The sequence below is a fragment of the Schistocerca gregaria genome, chromosome 4 (assembly GCF_023897955.1).
Source record: "Schistocerca gregaria isolate iqSchGreg1 chromosome 4, iqSchGreg1.2, whole genome shotgun sequence".
Lineage (NCBI taxonomy): Eukaryota > Metazoa > Arthropoda > Insecta > Orthoptera > Acrididae > Schistocerca > Schistocerca gregaria.
The window spans coordinates 402,500,207-402,522,044 of NC_064923.1; the positions used below are offsets into that span (position 1 = coordinate 402,500,207).

Below are 21,838 nucleotides of genomic sequence, written 5' to 3' on the forward strand. Positions count from 1 at the left end.
TACGTTTTAAACTTTATGTTTAGAAAAAAATCGAATTTTGTCGTTAATTATCCCAATTTTTACCACAGTTTTTAATAGATTTGGAAAATTCTAGAGTTTCATAGAGTTGTAAGTATGGTTTGTATGCTGTGCAAAATTCATCAATGAATCTCTCTTACTTGTGAAGAAAAATGTACCGATAGCAACAAATGCAGCCAACAATGCCCTGTGGTGCCTCTCCTGCTCAAAGTCGGCCCGTTTGACGTCCTATCCCCCTTAAATGTTTAAAAGGTCTAATGCAGTAAAACATTTGAAAAAGTTTGTGAATAACATTGTAAACTTTATATTTGCATCTTTTCTAGTCGAGGGCACTTTACAATTACAATGGGTCACATAGAGTTCTACAGTTGTCGTTAGGAGAGCTTAAAATTTTTCTACGGTTTCGTATTTGTCAGTGTCTACTTGCCATCACTGAGGGGCGGGGCGTACATGACGCGCACTTTGTTGGTGTTCCCCGGACCGGGCCGCCAGCCGGAGACGAGCACGACGGCGTCCCCCTTGCCGACGACGCCCTGGGTGAGGCCGAAGGAGAGGGCGTACTGGATGCGCAGGTCGGTGTCGCGCGGCCAGTCCTCCAGCGGCGGCGCCATGTACAGCAGCGGCAGGACGGCGCGCAGCACGTGGAGGCGGCGCGCCACGGCCGAGTTGCGCGTCACGGCGATGAGCGCGCACTGCGGCCGGAAGCGCGCGATGCAGCGCGCCGACCACCCCGTCGCGGTCAGCACGACGATGGCGGAGGCGCGGCTGAGCAGCGCGGCCACGACGGCGGCGGCGGCGGCGGCCGTGGCGGGGTCTGCGGCGGGCGGCGCGGCGGCGGCGCGCAGCAGGTCCTGCGTCAGCTGGCGCTCCCACACGGCCACCTCGGCCGCGCGGCACAGCGCCGCCGCCTCGCGCAGGCTCTCCGCCGTCGTCTCCTGCAGCAGCAGCACGCAGTCCGCCCCGTCCTGCACGGCCGCCGCCACGTCGGCCCCGGTCCGCGCCGCGCACACCGCCGGCTTGCCCGCGATGTTGCACTTGGCGACGATCAGCTTCTGCGCCAGCAGCGCCTTGTCCGGCGACATTTCCACGTGTGCCGCGCCGCACCCTAATGCTATGCCGTCCGCTTCGCTGAGAATTTCGTCGACGTTCTCTACCGCCTCCTCGCTCTCCACTTTGGCCACGATGAGTATCTCGTAGCCTTTCTCTCCGAGCTCCGCCCGCAGTTTCCTGACGGTCTCCGCGTTGCGTACGGAGCCCGCAAATATTATGTCGACGCCCTGTTCGACGCCGAACTGGAGGTTGCGGCGGTCCCTTTCCGTTACGGCGGGTAAGTCGAGGGTCACGCCGGGCAGATTTACACTCTTGAAACTTGCCAACGCGCCGCCCTTCTGTACTTCGCATATTACACTTTTCCTCTTCACCTGGTAAATTATGAAACAAAAGCCATTTGTAAGTGAAGGAAGACAAGTAATGTCGGTTTTAAACGAGCGACTTTCTCGCCGCAATCGACTATTGGTGGTGGGTGCGTGTAGGACGGCCAACGTGTGTTCATGGTTTTAAGGGAGACGACCAAAATCTAACTACGATTTTAACAGAGACTGGAACGTCTCTGTGAAGTCGTTTCGTAAGACGCATGTCGAATTCGGTACAACATATTCATATTGTAACAAATAAGCCCTCGGTCACAAATATTAAGTCAAAATTGACCTGGTTTCGCCGCTACTATGAGCGTCGTCTTCAGAATTAGACTAACTGTACTAAAACATTAGGTATATAGTACATTAATAAAATTAAAGTTTGTACTGACTCGAAAAGATGCAGTACTTACAAGTCACATATTAAAAAAGATCTAAGCCTGAAAGGCGACGTCGTGAACACTTCAGAGATGGCGAGCCGCTAAGGGCTGCACGTACTCTGGACAAAGGTTGCAACCAGGTCAATTTTGACTTAATATTTGTGACCGAGGGCTTATTTGTTACAATATAATTCTGACACGGTCACTGAACCTTAGCAGCTATGAATAAAAAAAAAAAAAAAATAAATAAACCTGTTCATTTTACCACCTGATTTTAGCTCAAATCGTGACCTCTTCCAGAAAGACTGAGCACTCAAATAAGGCCTATGCGTGTTTTAATGTGGGTTTCGGATTTGTTTTGTGGGAATCCCTGAATTGGTCATCGTCTGCTGGGAGCAGACGATGTTGCTTCTCGTTCAAAGGAGAGCACAGGATGACCAACTTAGGATCAAAATGGTTCAAATTGCTCTGAGCACTATGCGTCTTAACTTCTGAGAAACTTAGAACTAATTAAACCTAACTAACCTAAGGACATCACACACATCCATGCCCGAGGCAGGATTCGAACCTGCGACCGTCGCGGTCGCCCGGCTCCAGACTGTAGCGCCTAGAACCGCACGGCCACTCCGGCCGGCTTGACCAACTTAGGTTTCCAATACCTGAACAGAGAGGTTTACCCATCTTAGTCGAGGGCTGATTCGAAGGCTGTTTTTGTGTGTGACGTTGGTGACGGGGGCTACCCTTCTGGCAGCTTCCGCTGCACGAGGAGCTAGGTAACCTGGAAAGAGAAAGGGGCACTCTTCGGTGAACGTTTGGTGAGTACGATCGTAGCTCTTAAGGGGGGTTCCAGGTGATAGGAATCAGGTTGAGTTAGGACTTCGTTATGTTTAACTGGTGAAATACTTAAGAACTTTAGCTTATCTGAAGCGTGTGAAGCGAGTTATTTTTGTAATGATTTTTAATCTTATATTTTGTGAAAATTGCTTTTGTCTTTGTGTGTCGTTATTGTGCCACGTGTTTGGTAATCAGTGACCCTTCTGGTTCACCACGGCACCGCAATAGGCTTTCTTTTAACAGTTTCCTGCTTTAATAAGCTACAATTTCTGCAAGAATATCTGTTCTTTCGTGCGCTTTCTACAAAGCAGCACAACAGTTTGATTCAGAATGCACCACGTGCTCTAGTTCGGCCGTTTGCAAGGAGCAACGCAGTTAGTATGTTAAATAATTATCGCACAGCCTTGTGTACAGGTTAAACCTCTGTCCAGAATAGAGCATGCGTAGAATCGTAATGCAAATCTCACTTAGATATGTTTATCGTATTAATGCAAAGGAGATGATAGTATAATTGTCTCCCACCCCCGTCTAGTGTGTTTCTTCTTGCAGTAGTTAAATTGTGCTCTGTTTCATTCTCACGTAATTCTTACATAAATATTTCGAGTCAGGCACCAGTTATGTGTAGTAAGGATGTGCAACCAAATATCTAGTTACAATAAATAATTTACGTGAAAGATAAATTCTTTGGTGTCGATCTTACCCCCTTACTATGATTTCCATTCCTGAATTAATCAAGTTGCTTCATGCACGACATGGAGTGCTATTTATCTGGCTGCTTAAAGAAATTTGCGTACTTGTAATTAAATTATTAAAGTAATTAAACTAATAATTTTCAAGCTCCATTTTTTCTAAATGATTAGGAAGGGCTTGGGCTGGTGGCGACCCTGAATTTCTGAATTTTTATCATTATTTGTGTGATAGAAGCAGCTAGAAATGCGAGATAACGTATATGGCTCGATGAGCAACGTCATAAACATAGTAATACGTTACAAGGTTTAAGGAAGATATGATTGCAATAAATATCAGTTGCACACTACATGGCATTTTCTTGGAATTGGTGACAACGGAGGGGTAAACATAGGCTACCGCAGATAAAAGTTGCCCGTGTAAGTATAAAGGAAATGCAGTGAAATTACAGAAATGAAGAGCTGAAATGGAGTTACCATTTATTTACAGTGAAAAATACGTCGATGGAAGACGTTGTAAGTGACCTCCTGCAACATTAATACATTTCTGTGCACCTCTAAAAGTTTTCAGATATACCCGGCGTAAAGTTCGGAGATTGATGGCGGAAACTTCACCGCTGAAGTTGTATTTCAGACTGTGTATTATGTGTGGATTTGTTTCATAGACCTTGCTCTTCAAGTGTCCCCACAAAAAAAGAATCACATGTTCTTAGATCCGCAAACGTAGTAGCCATAAACGTTTGCTTATAGTTCGTTCCTAAGTGGTGACATCATGGACTCATTCCAGGGGTACCTCAGACGTGTGGCATGTTGCCCCAACTTGTGGAAGAAGCAGTACTGTCTTTCGTTTCAGTGAGCTGAGCACAAAATGTATAAATATTTCCGTTTATGCAACCGTGTTCAGGGTAGTGTCAAAACATATCGGTCCAATGATGAGCATTCCTGTTATGCGGAACCAAACGCCGATTTATTCATCATGGTGTGGTCGCTGACACAGTGTTAGGGTTCTCCATTGCCCAGAACCTCGTATTCTGCGAATTCAGATAACTGGAAAGATGAAACCATGCTTCATCACTCATTATGTAATGGAAAGCGTTTAAAAAAAAGTCATCGTTGATGTTATTGAAAAGCTACGTGCAGTAATCTACACGTTTCTGAGACTGTCATCCTCCCATAATTGTTGCACAACCACCACATGACAAGGCTTCAAATTAAGACTCCAACACTGGAGTGACCAACTCTCCCGTACTTCCCAGGAATCACCTGTATTATAGCAAATCCCGGATCCCTAATTGATCGCCTGTTCCTCCCGTATAATTCTTCAGTGATCACTTCCATAAATATTAATCCCGCTAAGCATTGACGACAGCTGAAGCTTCATGACCGACAGATATCGAACGCTTTGTATAATAATCGATACTGTTGTCGACTTGTAGTCTGTTTTCTGTTCATGCTTCTAAGGAAAGAAGGTTGTTGTGCTCAAGTGAATGTGAGGAGTGTGGAAAGAATGACATAGCCTACACGTCTGCAAGGGTCGTGAGAAGGGGGGGGGGGGGCTATTTACTAATTCTCGGAGAGTACTACAACACACGAGTGCGCATGGCCTCGTACCAATCAGCAGCTATGGTACAAATAATGTGCGGAAGTATCAAGTACTCGCGAAAGAGGATTATAGAGACGCTCATTACTTTATTTCTGAATTGACACACAACACCACAACATTTAACAATACTTCGAAAGAGTTTCTCGTCTTGTTAACGATGTTGAAACAAACAGTAACAACAACTTGGGACTAATTACTTCAGAACTTATCATTGAAATCAATTTTGATTATAACTGAAAAGAATTTTTTAAACTTGTGCAGGAAAATATAAAATTGCAAAGTCCTGCCGCATCTATAAATAAGTACTTACAGGACACACGAAATATACATGTACAAATTTGTTAAGTTGTATTATGATTATATTTGTGTATTACATGCGATGAACAAATAAATTGTTTTGAGTGGGTTAGATTTATTTTTCCTTCCATGGACAAAAAATAATGGGAGTCTCATATGAAAACATAACACCTTACAATAAACTTATTTAAGATGCTTGAGGGTAATACTCATTTCTCAATAAACACCGAAAATGAGTCTTATTAAACACTTTTACATTCTAATGTCTTTCTTTTGGTTTGTGGTGTTACCCAAAATTTGATACTGTATGACATAATATAGTAAAAGTAAGCAAAAGATAGCCTTCCCGGTTGGCCGTGCAGTCTAATGCATGGCTTTCCAGGTGGGAAGGAGTGCCTGGTACCCTGCACGAATCCGCCTGGCGGATTTGTGTCGAGGTCCAGTGAACCTACCAGTCTGTGGATGCTTTTTAGGCGGTTTTCCATCTGCCTCGGTGAATGGGGGCTGGTTCCCCTTATTCCGCCTCAGTTACACTGTCGGAGACTGCTGCGCAACAGCAAACCATTTTTCCACGTACGCGTACACCACCATTACCCTATCACACAAACATAGGGGTTACACTCGTCTGGTGTGAGACGTTCCCTGGGGGCGTCCACCAGGGGCCGAACAGCACAATAACCCTGGGTTCGGAGTGGGGCGCGGAGGGGTGAAGTGGCCTGCGGTAGTCGTCGTGGGGTTGTGGACCACTGCGGCTGCGGCTGCGCCGGGGACGTAGCCTCTCCACCGTTTCATGGTCCCCGGTTAACATACAGTACAATACATACAAGCAAAAGATGCCAATATCTTTATAGAGAGAGGCATAGTTAAAAGTTGCACACCTCCCTTTTGAACACAAGTGCAATATTTCGACTTCTGGAATAAACAGCTACAACAATGGACAGTTTTATGCAATAATCGACAGTTAGCATTTGAGTTTATTTCATCAGTGAAGTTGGGCGTTTCTCTTTGTGGTCTGCAAAATGACTTTCTCGACAGAAGAACGTCATTGATCAGCTGATTGTGTTGAGTGTAGAGCTTCAGACTTTGACATGCAAGAGATTGTGGCGTCGTCTGTCAGTGGCGACATCGGCAGTTAACCTAATCCTGCCGCCCTCTCTTGTTACAGTAATGGATTTTGTGTTTTTGCGTCTTTGCTATCATCGCTTTATTGTTTGCGCAACACGTTGCAGATGTTGTACTAGGACCTAGTATTTTTGCTACTGATGTTTTCCCACAAGAGAGATCAAATACCTGCAAAGAGAAAGTTAAGTTCTACAATACCTGAAAAAACTGTACATAAATAGCATTGCTTTTTAATGAAAATAGCTTCAGTGGTGAAAATGCGAAATCTGTTGAACGAGAAAAATAATTTACACTATCACTCGGCACCTACAAAGAAACAAGACACAAAAGATAAGTAAAACGGTGCAAATCACTGCCTTCCAAATACTGTTTCAAGATTATGTGGGTTATATGAAGGTGTACCCTCCGAATTTGTAATACGAAACCTCTTGAATTTTTTTAGATAAAACAAATGTTATTAACATGTTACATATTTCTTCTCCTTGTCTATGTATTTGCAGCCCTCTGCCGCTAGAGTGCTCCCAATTGTAGCGTGTAACATGGTGGAGCACAATGCAACTATGTCAATGCGTGACAAACAGCATGCTGTAATGGAGTTTCGAATTCGAAGAGTTTGTACACACATAGAGCACCCTCTCCTTTCAGCATGACAACGCCAGACCACAGACGAGCAATGCAACATATGCAGCAATCAGATGCCTCGAGTCCATTATCATTGATCATCCTCTATACAGTACTGACTTGGCCCCATCCGATTTCCGTCTGTTTCCAAAACTTAAAGAACACCTATTTGTATGAAACAGAGAATGGGGAAATAAAGGGGAGGGATGGGTTGGAATTTGTGACTTCGATCCGCACAACGTACTTTGACAATGAAATGGCAAAAGTTAAAAATTCTTGGTGGGCCAGGACTGGAACTCTAATTTACTGCTTCTCATAAACTTATTGCATACTGCAATGGAGCATCCCTCATCCATTAATCACCTGCTAGTAAATTATTGATTCCTGTAGGATTTCATATGATATTAATGCATCCATACTGAAACAAAGATCAAGGAACCATCGCGCTCGTATAGAAATGTATATACTTGAGTGATGTCTGTTCTGTTGGACATGTCCAACAGAACAAACACCAATCAGATACGTACATTAAAGAACACCTTTGAGGACTTCATTTTAATAGTGATGAAGTGGTGCAAGCAGAGGGGAGGCTGTGGCTTTTTCAACAAAGTTAGACATTCTACAGTGATGATATCAACAAACTGGTATCTTGGGAGGAATGTGTTCGTCGCCAGGATGACTATGTTCAAAAATAAATATGTAGACATGAAGGATAAAGATGGAGAATGTTAATCACTTCTGTTTTATTTCAAAATCTTTAGGATTTTTAACACAAAATATTAAGAGCATTACTTTTCATTACATCCTTGAATTTTCTCAAGAAAAGAAATGTTGAGTTTTGAAATGTTTGGATGACACTTTTCCTTCTCTTTAAGTTCTCAGCCAATTACAATAAGACATTTTTCAAGAACATGTTAATAAAACATTATGACAATGCTAAGCCTTTAATTCTATTACTACATTTGACTTTTTTTGTAAAGTGTGGCCTCTTTTCACTTGCATGTTTCAGTAGCAAACTGCACAGCAGACAGTCTCATAACACGCGAAATTTTGCCGCCAATATGAAAACATAGTTGTGATAAGGGTGACACAATAGACATGAGTAGTCGATTGAGATAAGAAAGCCGCTCATGTAAAATAGGATATCATATCAACATTGAGGCCATGAATAGACCTAGATATTTTAAATGTACAAATACGACAAAATATATTTTACATAAGAGGCAGTGGGGAGAATAGTGGGCTTTATTGCAGGTAGAAAGGTCTGAAGCTGTGCCAGTTCAATATGGAAAAAATTCGTATAAATAATACACATTAAAAGTACAATAAAAAGCAAATTAAACTAACAATGCCATGTAATAAATTTCGGTAGTGAATGAAAAAACCTTAAGGATCACATCACAGAACAAAATGATCTAATTCTTCTATATATAGATTTCAATGGTTTTGTCCCTTCGGAAGTGAACATGACCTGTGACCAGATGTTTGTCAGTAGGAAAGTAACTTTTCACATCAGTCTAAGCTGTTGTTCACTGTGACACTATCCACATCAGGGTTTTTGGTTAAGATTCGCTCATATTTTCGTTTTCTAATAACTACCAGTGCTTAAAAGACTCATCCAAAAATTTTGTTATGGTTGGTATTAGAGAAAAAAGTCACTGTATGACAAAATTCATCTGGCCACTTTCCTTTTGTAATTTGTATATTTTTTTCAGTTTCACAGCTGAAAAAGAAACTAGAATCCTGTAAAACACTTTAAAATTTTTACTAACACATCATAATTTAACAAGTAATGTTATCCAAAGATATAAGGAAGCTCTAAGAGCTTTGGTAATTTCTACACAGTTTGAAATTCTAGAAGGAACTGTTGTCAGTTCTTTGTCAATTCAAGTTATATATTCACTCACATCCAGGAAATGGCCCTTTAATGGTATAAAACCAAAAACACAATTGGAACAAGTTATTTGTTTCAAATTACATTATGTAGACTTTAGATTGAAAAATCCAAGTAACAGATAAGAAGCTTGGAATCTAGGCAGCAGCCATACATACACATGTGTTTATTTATGTCATATTTCAAGGCACCCCTTATTGAAATGTAGCATCATCCTAACATTTGTCTATCTTAGTTAAAAAGCAAATTAGCAGAAACATAAATTTTACTTTACCTCTCTTCGGGAGCTCCATTGAAATATTCGATACCTGTATGATTTTATGGTTATTAATTGCATATTTCATAAAATACTCTGCAAGGAGCCAGCAACTGATGTTCTACAACTTTCATGTAAGACTTAGGAAAGCACTTTTTTGCAGTAAATATGTATTTTACAGATTTACAGTGTGCTGACCTATAGTGATAAATGAATAATTTTATGGCATATTCTGTAGTCACTACACACTGAGGTGACAAAAGTCATGGGATACCTCCTAGTACCATGGCAGAACTCATTTTTCCCAGTGTAGTGTAGCAACTCGACCTGACATGATGTCAACAAGTCATCTGAAGTCCTTTGGACAATGAGCCATGATGCATCTATAGCTATCCATAATGGTGAAAGTATTGTAGGTGCAGGATTTTGTGCACGAACTGACCTCTCAATTTTGTGCCATAAATGTTCAGTGGGATTCATGTTAGGTGATCTGGATGACCGAATCGTTTTCTCGAATTGTCCATAATGTTCTTCCAATCAATCGTGAATAATTGTGGCTTGGTGACATGAAACATTGTCATCCTAAAAATTCAGTCGTTGTTTGGGAACGTGAAGTACATGCAAAATATCTAACATATCACCTCTCAATCTTGTGTCATAAATGTTCAATGGGATTCATGTCGGGCAGCCTGAATGGTTTCAAGTAACCGAACATATACGTTTCCAGCCAACGATCTGTTCAGTTAGATCAGAGGAACTAGTCAATTCCACATAAACACAGCCCACACCATTATGGATCTACCACCAGCTTGAACAGTACCTTGTCGACAACTTGGGTCCATGGCTGCGTAGGGTCTATGCCACACTCGAACCCTACCATCAGTTCTTACCAACTGAAATCGGGACTAATCTGACCACACCACGATTTACCAGTCGTCTAGGTTCCAATAGATAGGGTCGCGAGCCCAGGAGAGGTGATGCAGGCGATGTCGTGTTGTTAGCAAAGACACTCACATCGATGTATGAAGGTAGCATCTGTTCCCGAAAGAACAGATACCACTGATGACAGTTCAGCATCTCTATAATGAAATGATAATTAAATCGACACCCTAGCTGCAAACAGGCGTTGATATATAACACTGGGGACATGTTGAAAACGTGTGCCCCGAACGGGACTCGATCACGGGAACTCCTGCTTATATGACAGACGCTCTGTCCATCTGAGCCATCTCTGCCTCGTGATGACTGGGTGTTGTGTGATGTCTTTAGGTTAGTTAGGTTTAAGTAGTTCTAAGTTCTAGGGGGCTGATGACCATAGATATTAAGTCCCATAGTGCTCAGAGCAATTTAACCATTTGAACCATCTGAGCCACGGAGGGCACAAAAGATCGTGCGCCTGCAGGGCACCCACATTCCCAATATGTCCACACTACTACATTCATAGTCCGCCTAATACTGTAGATGCTTGCCCATCACACTCTACTCGTGCCAGATAAATCTACTAAGTGCCGTACGAGTTGGGGCATAGCGTGTGCATTTGCACAAGAAGGTCAATGGCTGGGTAGCCATATTTTAACTATATATGAAGGTAGTATCTATTCCCGAAAGAAACAGATACCGTTAGGCGCACTAGTGGTGTGGACATGTTGGGAATGTGGGTCTCACGGGGAGCGTGCAAGGGATAAATCCCTGCAGGCGCACTATCCTCTGTGCCCTCGGTGGCTCAGATGGATAGAGTGTCTGTTATGTAAGCAGGAGATCCCGGGTTCGAGTCCCGGTCGGGGTACACATTTTCAACATGTCCCCAATGACGTATATCAAGTCCTGTTTGCAGCTAGGGTGTCGATTTAATTATCATTGCACTCACATCGGTTGTTTGCTGCTGTAGCCAACTAACGCCAAATTTCACTGCACTGTTCTAACGGATACGTTCGTAGTACGTCCCACAATGATTTCTGCGGTCTGTTAGCATTGACAACTCTTTACAGACGCCGTTGGTCTCGGTCGTTAAGGGGAAGCCATCGATCATTACTGTGTGTAATGAAAGATAATGACCGAAATCTAGTATTCTCGGCGCTCTCTTGACACTGTGGATCTCGGAATACTGAATTCCCTAAAGATTTTCGAAATGGAATGTCCCGTGCGTCTAGTTCCAACTACCACTCTGCGTTTAAAGTTTGTTAATTCCAGTCGTGTGGCCATAATCACGTCGAAATCTTATCACACGCATCACCTGAGTGCAAATGACATCTCCACCAATGCCCTGCTCTTTTAAACCTTGTGCACATGATGCCACCGCCATCTGTATATGTGCATATCGCTTTCCCACGACTTTTGTCACCTTAGTGTATAGTTAACGTGTATATACTTGGGTATTGTTATTATTGTTAGAGACGTTAATCCAGTGCTGACCGAGCTGCTGGGTCAGGACGCGCAGGTATTCTGCATCACACTCAGCAGCAGTAGCAGCAGTTACTTTACACAGAATGTCTTCACAACCTACCGCGCCTGGTGTCATTCAGCTATTCAATGCCATATTGCATCAGCAACAGTCACTTCCGCAACTACCAAAGCTCCCCGAGTCGCAGGCAAGCCCAGGAGTAATGCTTCTCACTAACACGTGTAACATGAAAGCGAGTGCGTCTACATGGGTTAATGTGGGCCAATCACCTTACTGTGACTTTGACGTGGTAACAGAAGTGGAAAACACACAACGCATTGGTGCTTAAGTTCAGTATTCATAGTAATAGTGGGATTTTATTTGTGGTATGATGGAATCTATAGAGAAGTAGATGATGGACGACTCATCTCATCCTCCGATTGTCATTCACATGCTTGGTCTTAAGATGTCTATGGTTGGCATGTATGGCGGGGCAATGCTTGAATTTACTACATGGAACCTGAAGATATATATATCTAAAACATTCAAGTGTTGTTAAACTTACAAACCTGTATTATACATTGTCAGTTGCCACAGATAAATTGTGCCACTGGCACCCATATGTAAGAAGGGCGTGCTACGAATTTGTTGTGTATCTGCACAACAGCAAAGTAAATATCGAACAAGCAGAGAAATGTATCGATGTCTGTATTCCTTCAGTAGCAAAGTGTGGAAGTGTCGAACCAGTCGTGTGTATAGGCTGAGTGTACAAAAGGTATTCTAGTGTGTGTACTTGCACCTGTTGAACTAAATGCAATACGGGCTGAAGTTAAGGCTTATACACTGATGTGACGAAAGTCATGGGATAGCGATGTGCACAAAGACTGATTGGGGGGGAGGGGGGGGGGGTGGAATGGGGCATGTACTCTCCCCCAACACTGGCTGAAAAAATAGAAAAAGAGAGCAAGAGTTTTTATTTTGAAATTGAAGACTAGAAATTCAAAAGGGGCTAAGTACCAAAATTAATGTTCCGTGATACTGAACGAAAACCAATTTATTCCGCATAGAATGCCCTGATACAAATAATAACATTAGTAAGTCACACTGTAGGCCGCTGTGACATGGTAACTCAGAGACTTAGCTGAACAACTAGTACGCTCTCAGCATCACAAAGAAAATGACGATTTGGGAAAGGGCTGAGTCCATTGTCCTTGTGTTGTTTTTGCAATGATTACAATAACACAACGCCGCGGAATAAGAGTACCAAATACCATCTTGTGACATTTTACACGAATTAAAACACAAACGTCCTAGTAAAACTTTCTGCGTTTTTCGAGTAAATATAGTACCATACTTAACAGGTCCTTCTTCTTCTCTGGCGGTTGTCATCTTGCTTTAGTTCCATATTTTGGAAATCAGAGACTGATTTGCCATCCTTCAGGAATCGAACACAGCTTACTCTTCCAGTTTTTTAAAGATTCTTTGTATTTCATCCTCCAGGGGTTATTTCTAGAATCCACGATGCAGTTGATATCAAGAGTTTGTTAGTGATCAAGTTTTCTGCTGCTGTGTAAAAGTCAAGAAAGTGCGACTCACGTATTTCCAGAACTTTGAATGGCTTTGCATGACGTGACAAAGTCACTATCTTCACTAGATCGCACGGAACAAAACATTTCACTGTCTTTTTCTCTTTTCGTTGGTTGCAAAATCTCGATCGCATACCAGAAAAGTTCTGTCTAGAAATGAGATGTTTATTGTCAACACATTCAGACACTCCAAAAGACCCTAGAAACAAGTACATGAATAGAAGAACTTTGTTTTTATTTTGTGTGCAGCAGAAGTCACTCCTTACACACAGTTTTTTCTTCATTATGAAGCTAGGTACTTGATTGAGAAGTGCAAATAAACAGGATGAGTTTTCATTAGCTCCCCTGCTACCTTCCCCTCATTCCACATACACAATGTTGCATCATCAGTGTCACGCATATGTACAGCGAAAATGTAACATTAGAGTTGTCTCAGCTAGGAAATATCTGAATGTGTAAGGAAAGGTACGAACATAATCTGTTGGAGATCTATGAATAACGTACAAGTATCTCTGTCAGATAACGTTGCAGCAAGTGCACCAATTTTTAACCGTGATGCGTCCTTTCGGCTTTGCGATTGTGCAGTTCAAGTTCTTGCTTAGCTTTGTCAACATCCTGGTGGATTACCTTACCATCTAGAACTAATTGGTCAGATGTTCGGCAAGTATCTGATCGTGGCTTTCCGAAGAGTACTTGCGGAAAACCTGCAAGGAAAACTTTTCTGTAAGATTTATTCGTCACAGTACTATCTGTATATTTTACATTGAACGCAGTGAAGAGCCTGTTCATATTGAGATCGGGGCTTTAAGTATTACTTCGTTATGCGCTTTCTACTGTAGTGACTCATATCTCTAGGTAACACGTGAACGTGAACACGAACAATCTGCCCATCTTCATCTGTGTATTTTCTATTAAATGATCCTCTTCTATTGTCTTTTTGTTCCGTGCCATGATCTCTATTTTTTCTTTGAAATACCGGAAACATCCACAAAGGCCTTTTTACATACCTGTTTTTGTACACCCTCACCAGCAGGAGCCATAAAAATCAATGTACACTAGCGGCGACTCCATTGGATCGGCGTACTTTGCATTTTGCCGACGTTCTAATGGAATAAGGGCCATGAGCCCCATTAATAATGACTTCATGTCTACTCATCTTGCCGGTAAAGCGTAGAAAACAAGTTGGTCTTATGCTCGGCTGAGGAGTGACGGTGACGACACATTATAATAGTACAATATTATATTACTTGTTTTCAACCATTAGACTCTCACGCAGATACTCTTATTGTGGAGCGTTAACGTTTGGTTTACTGATTCCATGCCAGCGTGTTTGGCTGTTGCTTGGGATGTCTTTCTTTTCCTTTTCCTGCCTTGCATGGTGAAGTACACACTCTTCTTTTCTTCTCCATGACTCTCTTACTTTCACTTTCACATTGTCTCTTCATTGCTTTTGAACCACCACAGTATTCAAACTCACAACGTGTCATAACCTCAGCCATCTTCATTAACAAACGGCAACTGCTGGGCAGCAGAGAACCAGTCGTATAACGTCGACTTAGCGCATACGAACACTCTTTAGGGGTTGAACGCCATCTAAGAGCAGGCATAGAAAACTAAAGGGAGGACATACGGACATAACACCTATCCCTCCCCCCCCCCCCCTCCCCCCTCCCCCCCATGGGTCCATGACCATATCGGTTGGACCCTAGACAACTGGAAAACAGTAGCTGGTGAAACGAGTACAGTTAGTAAGAATTGACGGAAGGATTCGAGTGTGTCGCCGATCCCCCTCTGATCCAATGAAACCGACCATTGACTGGGTATGGTAACGTTCAGCTACTTGGAGGCCATTTGCACCATGCATGGACTTCATGTTCCGAAACAACGATGTCCTGTCACCAGGCCGAAATTGTTCTCGATTAGTTTGAAAAATATTCTAGACAATTCAAGCGAACGATGTGGCCACTCAGGTCATCCGACGTGAATCCCTTCGAACATTTACAGTACATAATCGAGAGGTCAGTCCGTGCATAAAATCCTGCACTGACAACACTTTCGCAATTATAAATGGCTGTAGTGACAACATGGCTCAATATTTCTACAGGGAACTTGCAAAGACTTGTTGAGTCCACGTCACCTACCACTGCGCACACAGCACACTATGCCGGGCAAAATGAGATCCGACACCACATTAAAAATGTATTCCATGAATCTCTGTGTGGAAGACAAATTTTTGCAGAACACTGTGCTACAATGCAACAATTTTAAGTTAATAAAGCAAACTATACATCCCAACAAAACCAATTGTTGTTATTTCCTCCCATGTCCTATACTTATTTTTCAAAAAGAAATACATCGCCGCTTACCGGTGAATCTGTTTGCCAGCAGTTGAACTCTAACTTAACAAATTAAGTTCTGAGTTATTAGTAGTAAATTACGCACTTGCAGTTCATATAATCCTTTTTAACATACAATATGCGTAGTTTCACAACCCAGTAGTTTCAGTACTATTGCTATTGAGGCCGTGGGTGGTATGACAGCTGCCTGTGCTCATACCTATCGTTGTATCACACACCACCATGGGTTTGAACTTTGCAAGGTACATGGACAGAATGCACACACAGCCGTTACCGTGTAAAAGAAACCAACAAGGAAACTGTCCAATTCGACACGTCGAAACCTGCCTTGATTTTTTTATACAGGAAGAATATACCGAAAGAAACACAATGTAAGTTTTTTGTCTGCTAAGGCATACTGCAAGTATTTGTTTTCTTATTTTGAAATTTACCAAATTCCTAGCTCACCAAGCGGCTGACGACATGTACACCCTTGTGTAGCAATCCACATTCACAACACGGCGAGCACATTTCTTTCATTGACGGCACATTGGTAAACAGGTAACACGGCGCTACACGATCGTAATTTGTAAAGATAATTTAAGTTTCTGCTGATCGTTCCTCTGACATTATTGTTCGCAGTTACTATTGGCTTGAATTTGCAACTCATTTAATGTCCATAATAATTAGCAATTGCCTTTGGAGTATCGCTAAGTCTTAACAATGGAGATAAAATTAATTTTCTTTGAGATTTGTTGGTATTTGTTCGTAACACAATCTGTCTTTGTGAAGGTTCCAAATTTTCACACTAACATTGAATCCAATTAATGTTTTCAGTCTTGCAAAGAAAAATGTGAAGATTAAGGAGATTAAGTTAGATTAGATTAGTACTTGTTCCATAGATCATGAACACGACACTTCGTAATGATGTGGAACGTCTCAGGCTAATAAAAGGCGTCTATACAAGATATTACATTACACAAAATATTACATGATACTTAATTGTGTGTGTGTGTGTGTGTGTGTGTGTGTGTGTGTGTGTGAGGGGGGGGGGGGGGGGGAATTACCCACTTACTATAACCAAAAATTCATCTAATGAGTAGAAGGAGCTGTCATTAAGAAATTCTTTTAATTTCCTTTTAAATGCTATACGGCTATCTGTCAGATTTTTGATGCTATTAGGTAAGTGACCAAAGACTTGTGTGGCAGCATAATTTAACCTCTTCTGAGCCAAAGTTAGATTTAAGATTGAGTAGTGAAGATCATCCTTTCTCCTAGTGTTCTAGCCATGTACACTGCTATTACTTTTGAATTCGTTCGGATTGTTAATAACAAATATCGTAAGTGAATATAAATATATTGTGTGAGGCTACAGTGAAGTTCCCTAGCTCTTTAAATAAGTGTGTGCAGGATGATCTTGGATGAGCTCCAGCAATTATTCTGATTACGCGCTTTTGTGCAAATGAACACACTTTTACTCAATGATGAGTTACCTCAGAATATGATGCCATAAGAAAGCAGAGAATGAAAATAGGCGTGGTAAGCTAATTTACTGAGATGTATATCGCCAAAATTTGCAGTGACCCTAATAGCATAAGTAGCTGAACTCAAACGTTTCAGCAGATCTTCTGCGTGTTTTTTCCAGTTCAACCTCTCATCAATGCATACACATAGAAATTTTGAATATTCCAGCTTAGCTACCGATTTCTGATCGAAGTCTGTATTTATTAATGAAGTCATTCCATTTACTGCGTGGAACTGTATATACTGTGTTTTGTTAAAGTTGAATGAGAGCCCAGTTGCAGAGAACCACTTAGTGATTTTCTGTAAAACATCGTTTATAATTTCATCAGTTAATTCTGGGTGTGATAGCTATACTTGCATCATCGGCAAGAATGTGGTATGCAACTGAATTCAGGTATTTCTCCTGAAGACCTACGTGTGTGTCATTTATTAATTAATTTCTTGGACATTTTTTCCAAAGATGTCTACATCTCGTTAGAAATTGTGGTAACGTTAGAAGAAACAGGAAATAACTCTTGACAATTCCATTAACTGTGCTTGGAAAGATCATTGTTGCGCTAAATAAAGTCCAGAACAAAAATAGAATACCTTCCAAGCCCAAAGAAAACTTAGACAGTAACAGCTTTCGGTGACAATTATGAAAAAAGGCGGTAAATTTTTTGGTAAAACAATGGAAAGAGAAGATGCTTAAACTTAAGCAGAGTGCAAAGCTGGTCTCGTTTCGTAAAATCTAAAAGTGAATTTATATAATTATGAAAGAAAGATTTACACGAAGTACGAAATATGCGCCAAAATGAAACTGCAGCAGTGTGAGAAAAAAAAAAATGTTCGAAAGCTTTGGAACTGATCATATGAGTCAGTGCACCATTTCCAAGGGAGATCTACAAGACTGGACACTCTGAAATGCAAATGAGATGAACATTAATGATTTCCAGGCTTCTTCAACCTGGTTAAACAGATTCAGGAAATTACAGAGAAACGGAAGTTACAAAATTACTATGTTTACCTCAAGCAAACGTGTAGAGGACTTTCATTAGTAGGAAACACTATAGGGAAATTAGTAGCTGAGGTGAAGACGTAGCTTCTTGTTATCTCCTAAAGGCTTTGTATAAATCCAGTCAGGTTTCGTGCAAAGCGCACAATGTCATTTCGAGAGAAAAATAAAGACATAGTAGTTTGTGCAGTCAATGAATGCTATGGCACATCGTATAGAGCAGAGGTTCCCGAACTATTTTTTTCATAGAACACTTTGAAAGTTTTATTGTTTTCGTAGACCCCTGCTGCTACATTTCTACCATATTTCCAAAACTCCTAAAAAATGACACGGTCGGAATGGTACAAATAAAAATAGCTCATTTTCTCGTGTCTTATTTATTAAAATAATACTTATGATTATATACTTAATGTGATTGAAAATAGACATTGATAACGTACTAATGAACAATCGACAAAACATCAACAATCAACTCTAAAATTCAAATAAACAATTTAAAAAATAGAAATAATTTTAATGAGACAGGTGCACTTGATGAATTGAAAGCAAATTATCAATATTTGACTTCAGTTTTGTAAGGAATAACCTCAGATCTCTCCGTTCTGTGATGTTCAATCTGCTCCATTTATTTGGTTTATAGGTTGGTAACGACACTAAAACTTTTTTCGACAAGAAATGACGAGGGGAACGCTACCATAAATTTTTTCGCAATTTCACACAGCCCAGGATATTTTTCGGGTATTCCTGCCTGCAGTCAAAATTTTTGTTTTTTAAATTTCACTTTCAGCTCCTCATTGGTGCTAAGCTCAAGTTGCTCCTCTTGTAATACCACATTCGCCACTACCGTTTCATCAAATGGATGTATGATCTGAGGTGATATTTCCATCGTCAGAATATCTTCAAATCTACAGGGTGTTTCAAAAATGACCGGTATATTTGAAACGGCAATAAAAACTAAACGAGCAGCGATAGAAATACACCATTTGTTGCAATGTGCTTGGGACAACAGTACATTTTCAGGCGGACAAACTTTCGAAATTACAGTAGTTACAATTTTCAACAACAGATGGCGCTGCAAGTGATGTGAAAGATATAGAAGACAACGCAGTCTGTGGGTGCGCCATTCTGTACGTCGTCTTTCTTCTGTAAGCGTGTGCTGTTCACAACGTGCAAGTCTGCTGTGGACAACATGGTTTATTTCTTAGAACAGAGAATTTTTCTGGTGTTGGAATTCCACCGCCTAGAACACAGTGTTGTTGCTACAAGACGAAGTTTTCAACGGATGTTTAATGTAACCAAAGGACCGAAAAGCGATACAATAAAGGATCTGTTTGAAAAATTTCAACGGACTGGGAACGTGACGGATGAACGTGCTGGAAAGGTAGGGCGAGGCGTACAGCAACCACAGAGGGCAACGCGCAGCTAGTGCAGCAGGTGATCCAACAGCGGCCTCGGGTTTCCGTTAGCCGTGTTGCAGCTGCGGTCCAAATGACGCCAACGTCCACGTATCGTCTCATGTGCCAGAGTTTACACCTCTATCCATACAAAATTCAAACGCGGCAACCCCTCAGCGCCACTACCATTGCTGCACGAGAGACATTCGCTAACGATATAGTGCACAGGATTGATGACGGCGATATGCATGTCGGCAGCATTTGGTTTACTGACGAAGCTTATTTTTACCTGGAAGGCTTCGTCAATAAACAGAACTGGCGCATATGGGGAACCGAAAAGCCCCATGTTGCAGTCCCATCGTTCCTGCATCCTCAAAAAGTACTGGTCTGGGCCGCCATTTCTTCCAAAGGAATCATTGGCCCATTTTTCAGATCCGAAACGATTACTGCATCACGCTATCTGGACATTCTTTGTGAATTTGTGGTGGTACAAACTGCCTTAGATGACACTGCGAACACCTCGTGGTTTATGCAAGATGGTGCCCGGCCACATCGCACGGCCGACGTCTTTAATTTCCTGAATGAATATTTCGATGATCGTGCGATTGCTTTGGGCTATCAGGAAACATACAGGAGGCGGCGTGGATTGGCCTCCCTATTCGCCAGACATGAACCCCTGTGACTTCTTTCTGTGGGGACACTTGAAAGACCAGGTGTACCGCCAGAATCCAGAAACAATTGAACAGCTGAAGCAGTACATCTCATCTGCATGTGAAGCCATTCCACCAGATACGTTGTCAAAGGTTTCGGGTAATTTCATTCAGAGACTAGGCCATATTATTGCTACGCATGGTGGATATGTGGAAAATATCGTACTATAGAGTTTCCCAGACCGCAGTGCCATCTGTTGTTGACAATTGTGACTACTGTAATTTCGAAAGTTTGTCTGCCTGAAAATGTACCGTTCTCCCAAGCATATTGCAACAAACGGTGTATTTATATCGCTGCTCGTTTAGTTTGTATTGCCGTTTCAAATATACCGGTCATTTTTGAAACACCCTGTATTTTTGAAGTCATCATGCACGGTAATTAAATGTTGAGCATATGTCTGAATATCATCATCAAGACATTCTTCTGGCGACAAGTATGGATACTGGGAGAATTCGCGCCGACTAATATTCATTATGTAAGAGCAATCGTTGGAAATCTTTATCATAAGCATAGATTCTCTTTATTAGTGGACTGTGTTATTATTTAGTTGCACTGTTCTCAATGAGGGCAACGCCTTATTGATCAGTACTGATTCTTATTGTTAATACCAATAATATGACTGAGAAGCTTCAAAAACGATTTATTATAAAATTAATATATCGCTAACAAATGAGCAGGTACTTCCTTTTTTTGGCACTGGCAAACACTGACATCGATTCACTTACACTTTTATTTTCAAAATTCCGGAAACAAATGAGTAACTTTTTGTCCTTGACATTCATGTTTATATTGCTGAAGCTTGCAAGCACAGCACAAGTGGTATTTCGTCACTTGCGCGTCTAACTGTAAGCAAGCAGTCGGGGCGAGCGGGTGACACTTTGCAAGTCTCTACATGCAGTACATTACATGTACTGAATATCGAATATGCTTGTTTTTACAAGTAGCAGTCTCTGACCTTAAAATACACTAGGTACTCAAAAAAATTAGGGTGGTTAAAAATTTTCTTGGATCCCCACTTTCAACTTGCGAACCCCCATTTTTTTCTTTTTATTTTTTCTTTTTATTTATTTATTTATTTATTTATTTATTTTTTTTTTTTTTTCGCGCCACCTTGGAGCCCCCTCTGGTCTCCCGGACCTCGTTGGAAACTACGTATATAGAGCAATGCCTGTGATAAGTATCAGAGGATTACTGTTTCTGCAACTTATATCTCTCTCTTCAGCAACATAGAGCAAATTAGGACCAAAAGTTAATAAAAAAAAGACCGTTTATCTGCAAAAGTCTTGTAATCGATGTAGCAAAATCTGGAAAAATTGGGAGAGATTAATTTTCAGTGTAGCATGCGAAACGTCTTCTCACCATTTTCACAGAATAGGAGTCTAATTCATTGCTTTTGTTGGACTCTTGGCTTGGCCATAATGACACCTTTGTCTTTAACAGGACGACAAAAAGATTCGTTAAAAAAAGTTATTCATCCGTGTAAAGCATTTTTCAAATAACTGTCGGACAAGTAATTTCCGATAGCTCTTTGTCATTCCAGGTTTATCAGCGGAACCTTCAGATATTTCTGCATTGTCAGTTTGCATCATCACATTTTTAGAATTGGATCAAGTATGCCTGGTACGCAGCAAAATGTGCAGAATTTACTCTGTTCAGGAGAAGTGCCTGAATGCATTAATTTTTCTATTATCAGGTGCGCCTAATGTAAGGAAAACGTTTGTTTTCGTCATTCAATTGGGAGAGAATTTTCGCATTTTTGTGCTGACAACAGGGAATAAACGAGGAAC

At 41.3% G+C, this 21,838-nt stretch overlaps 1 protein-coding gene across 1 annotated transcript in view; it reads right to left on the reverse strand.

Moving 5' to 3' along the window:
* Positions 1-437: 437 nt before the first annotated feature.
* The window catches only part of LOC126267749 (pyruvate kinase-like), a 44,460-nt gene continuing 23,059 nt past the window's right edge, over positions 438-21,838 (reverse strand). Inside the window, exons 2-3 of the mRNA XM_049973053.1 lie at positions 844-1,439; positions 438-783 (exon numbers count right to left, since the gene is read on the reverse strand). Of these exons, the coding sequence (XP_049829010.1) occupies positions 438-783; positions 844-1,439 (942 nt within the window). The remainder of the gene's footprint in view (positions 784-843; positions 1,440-21,838) is intronic.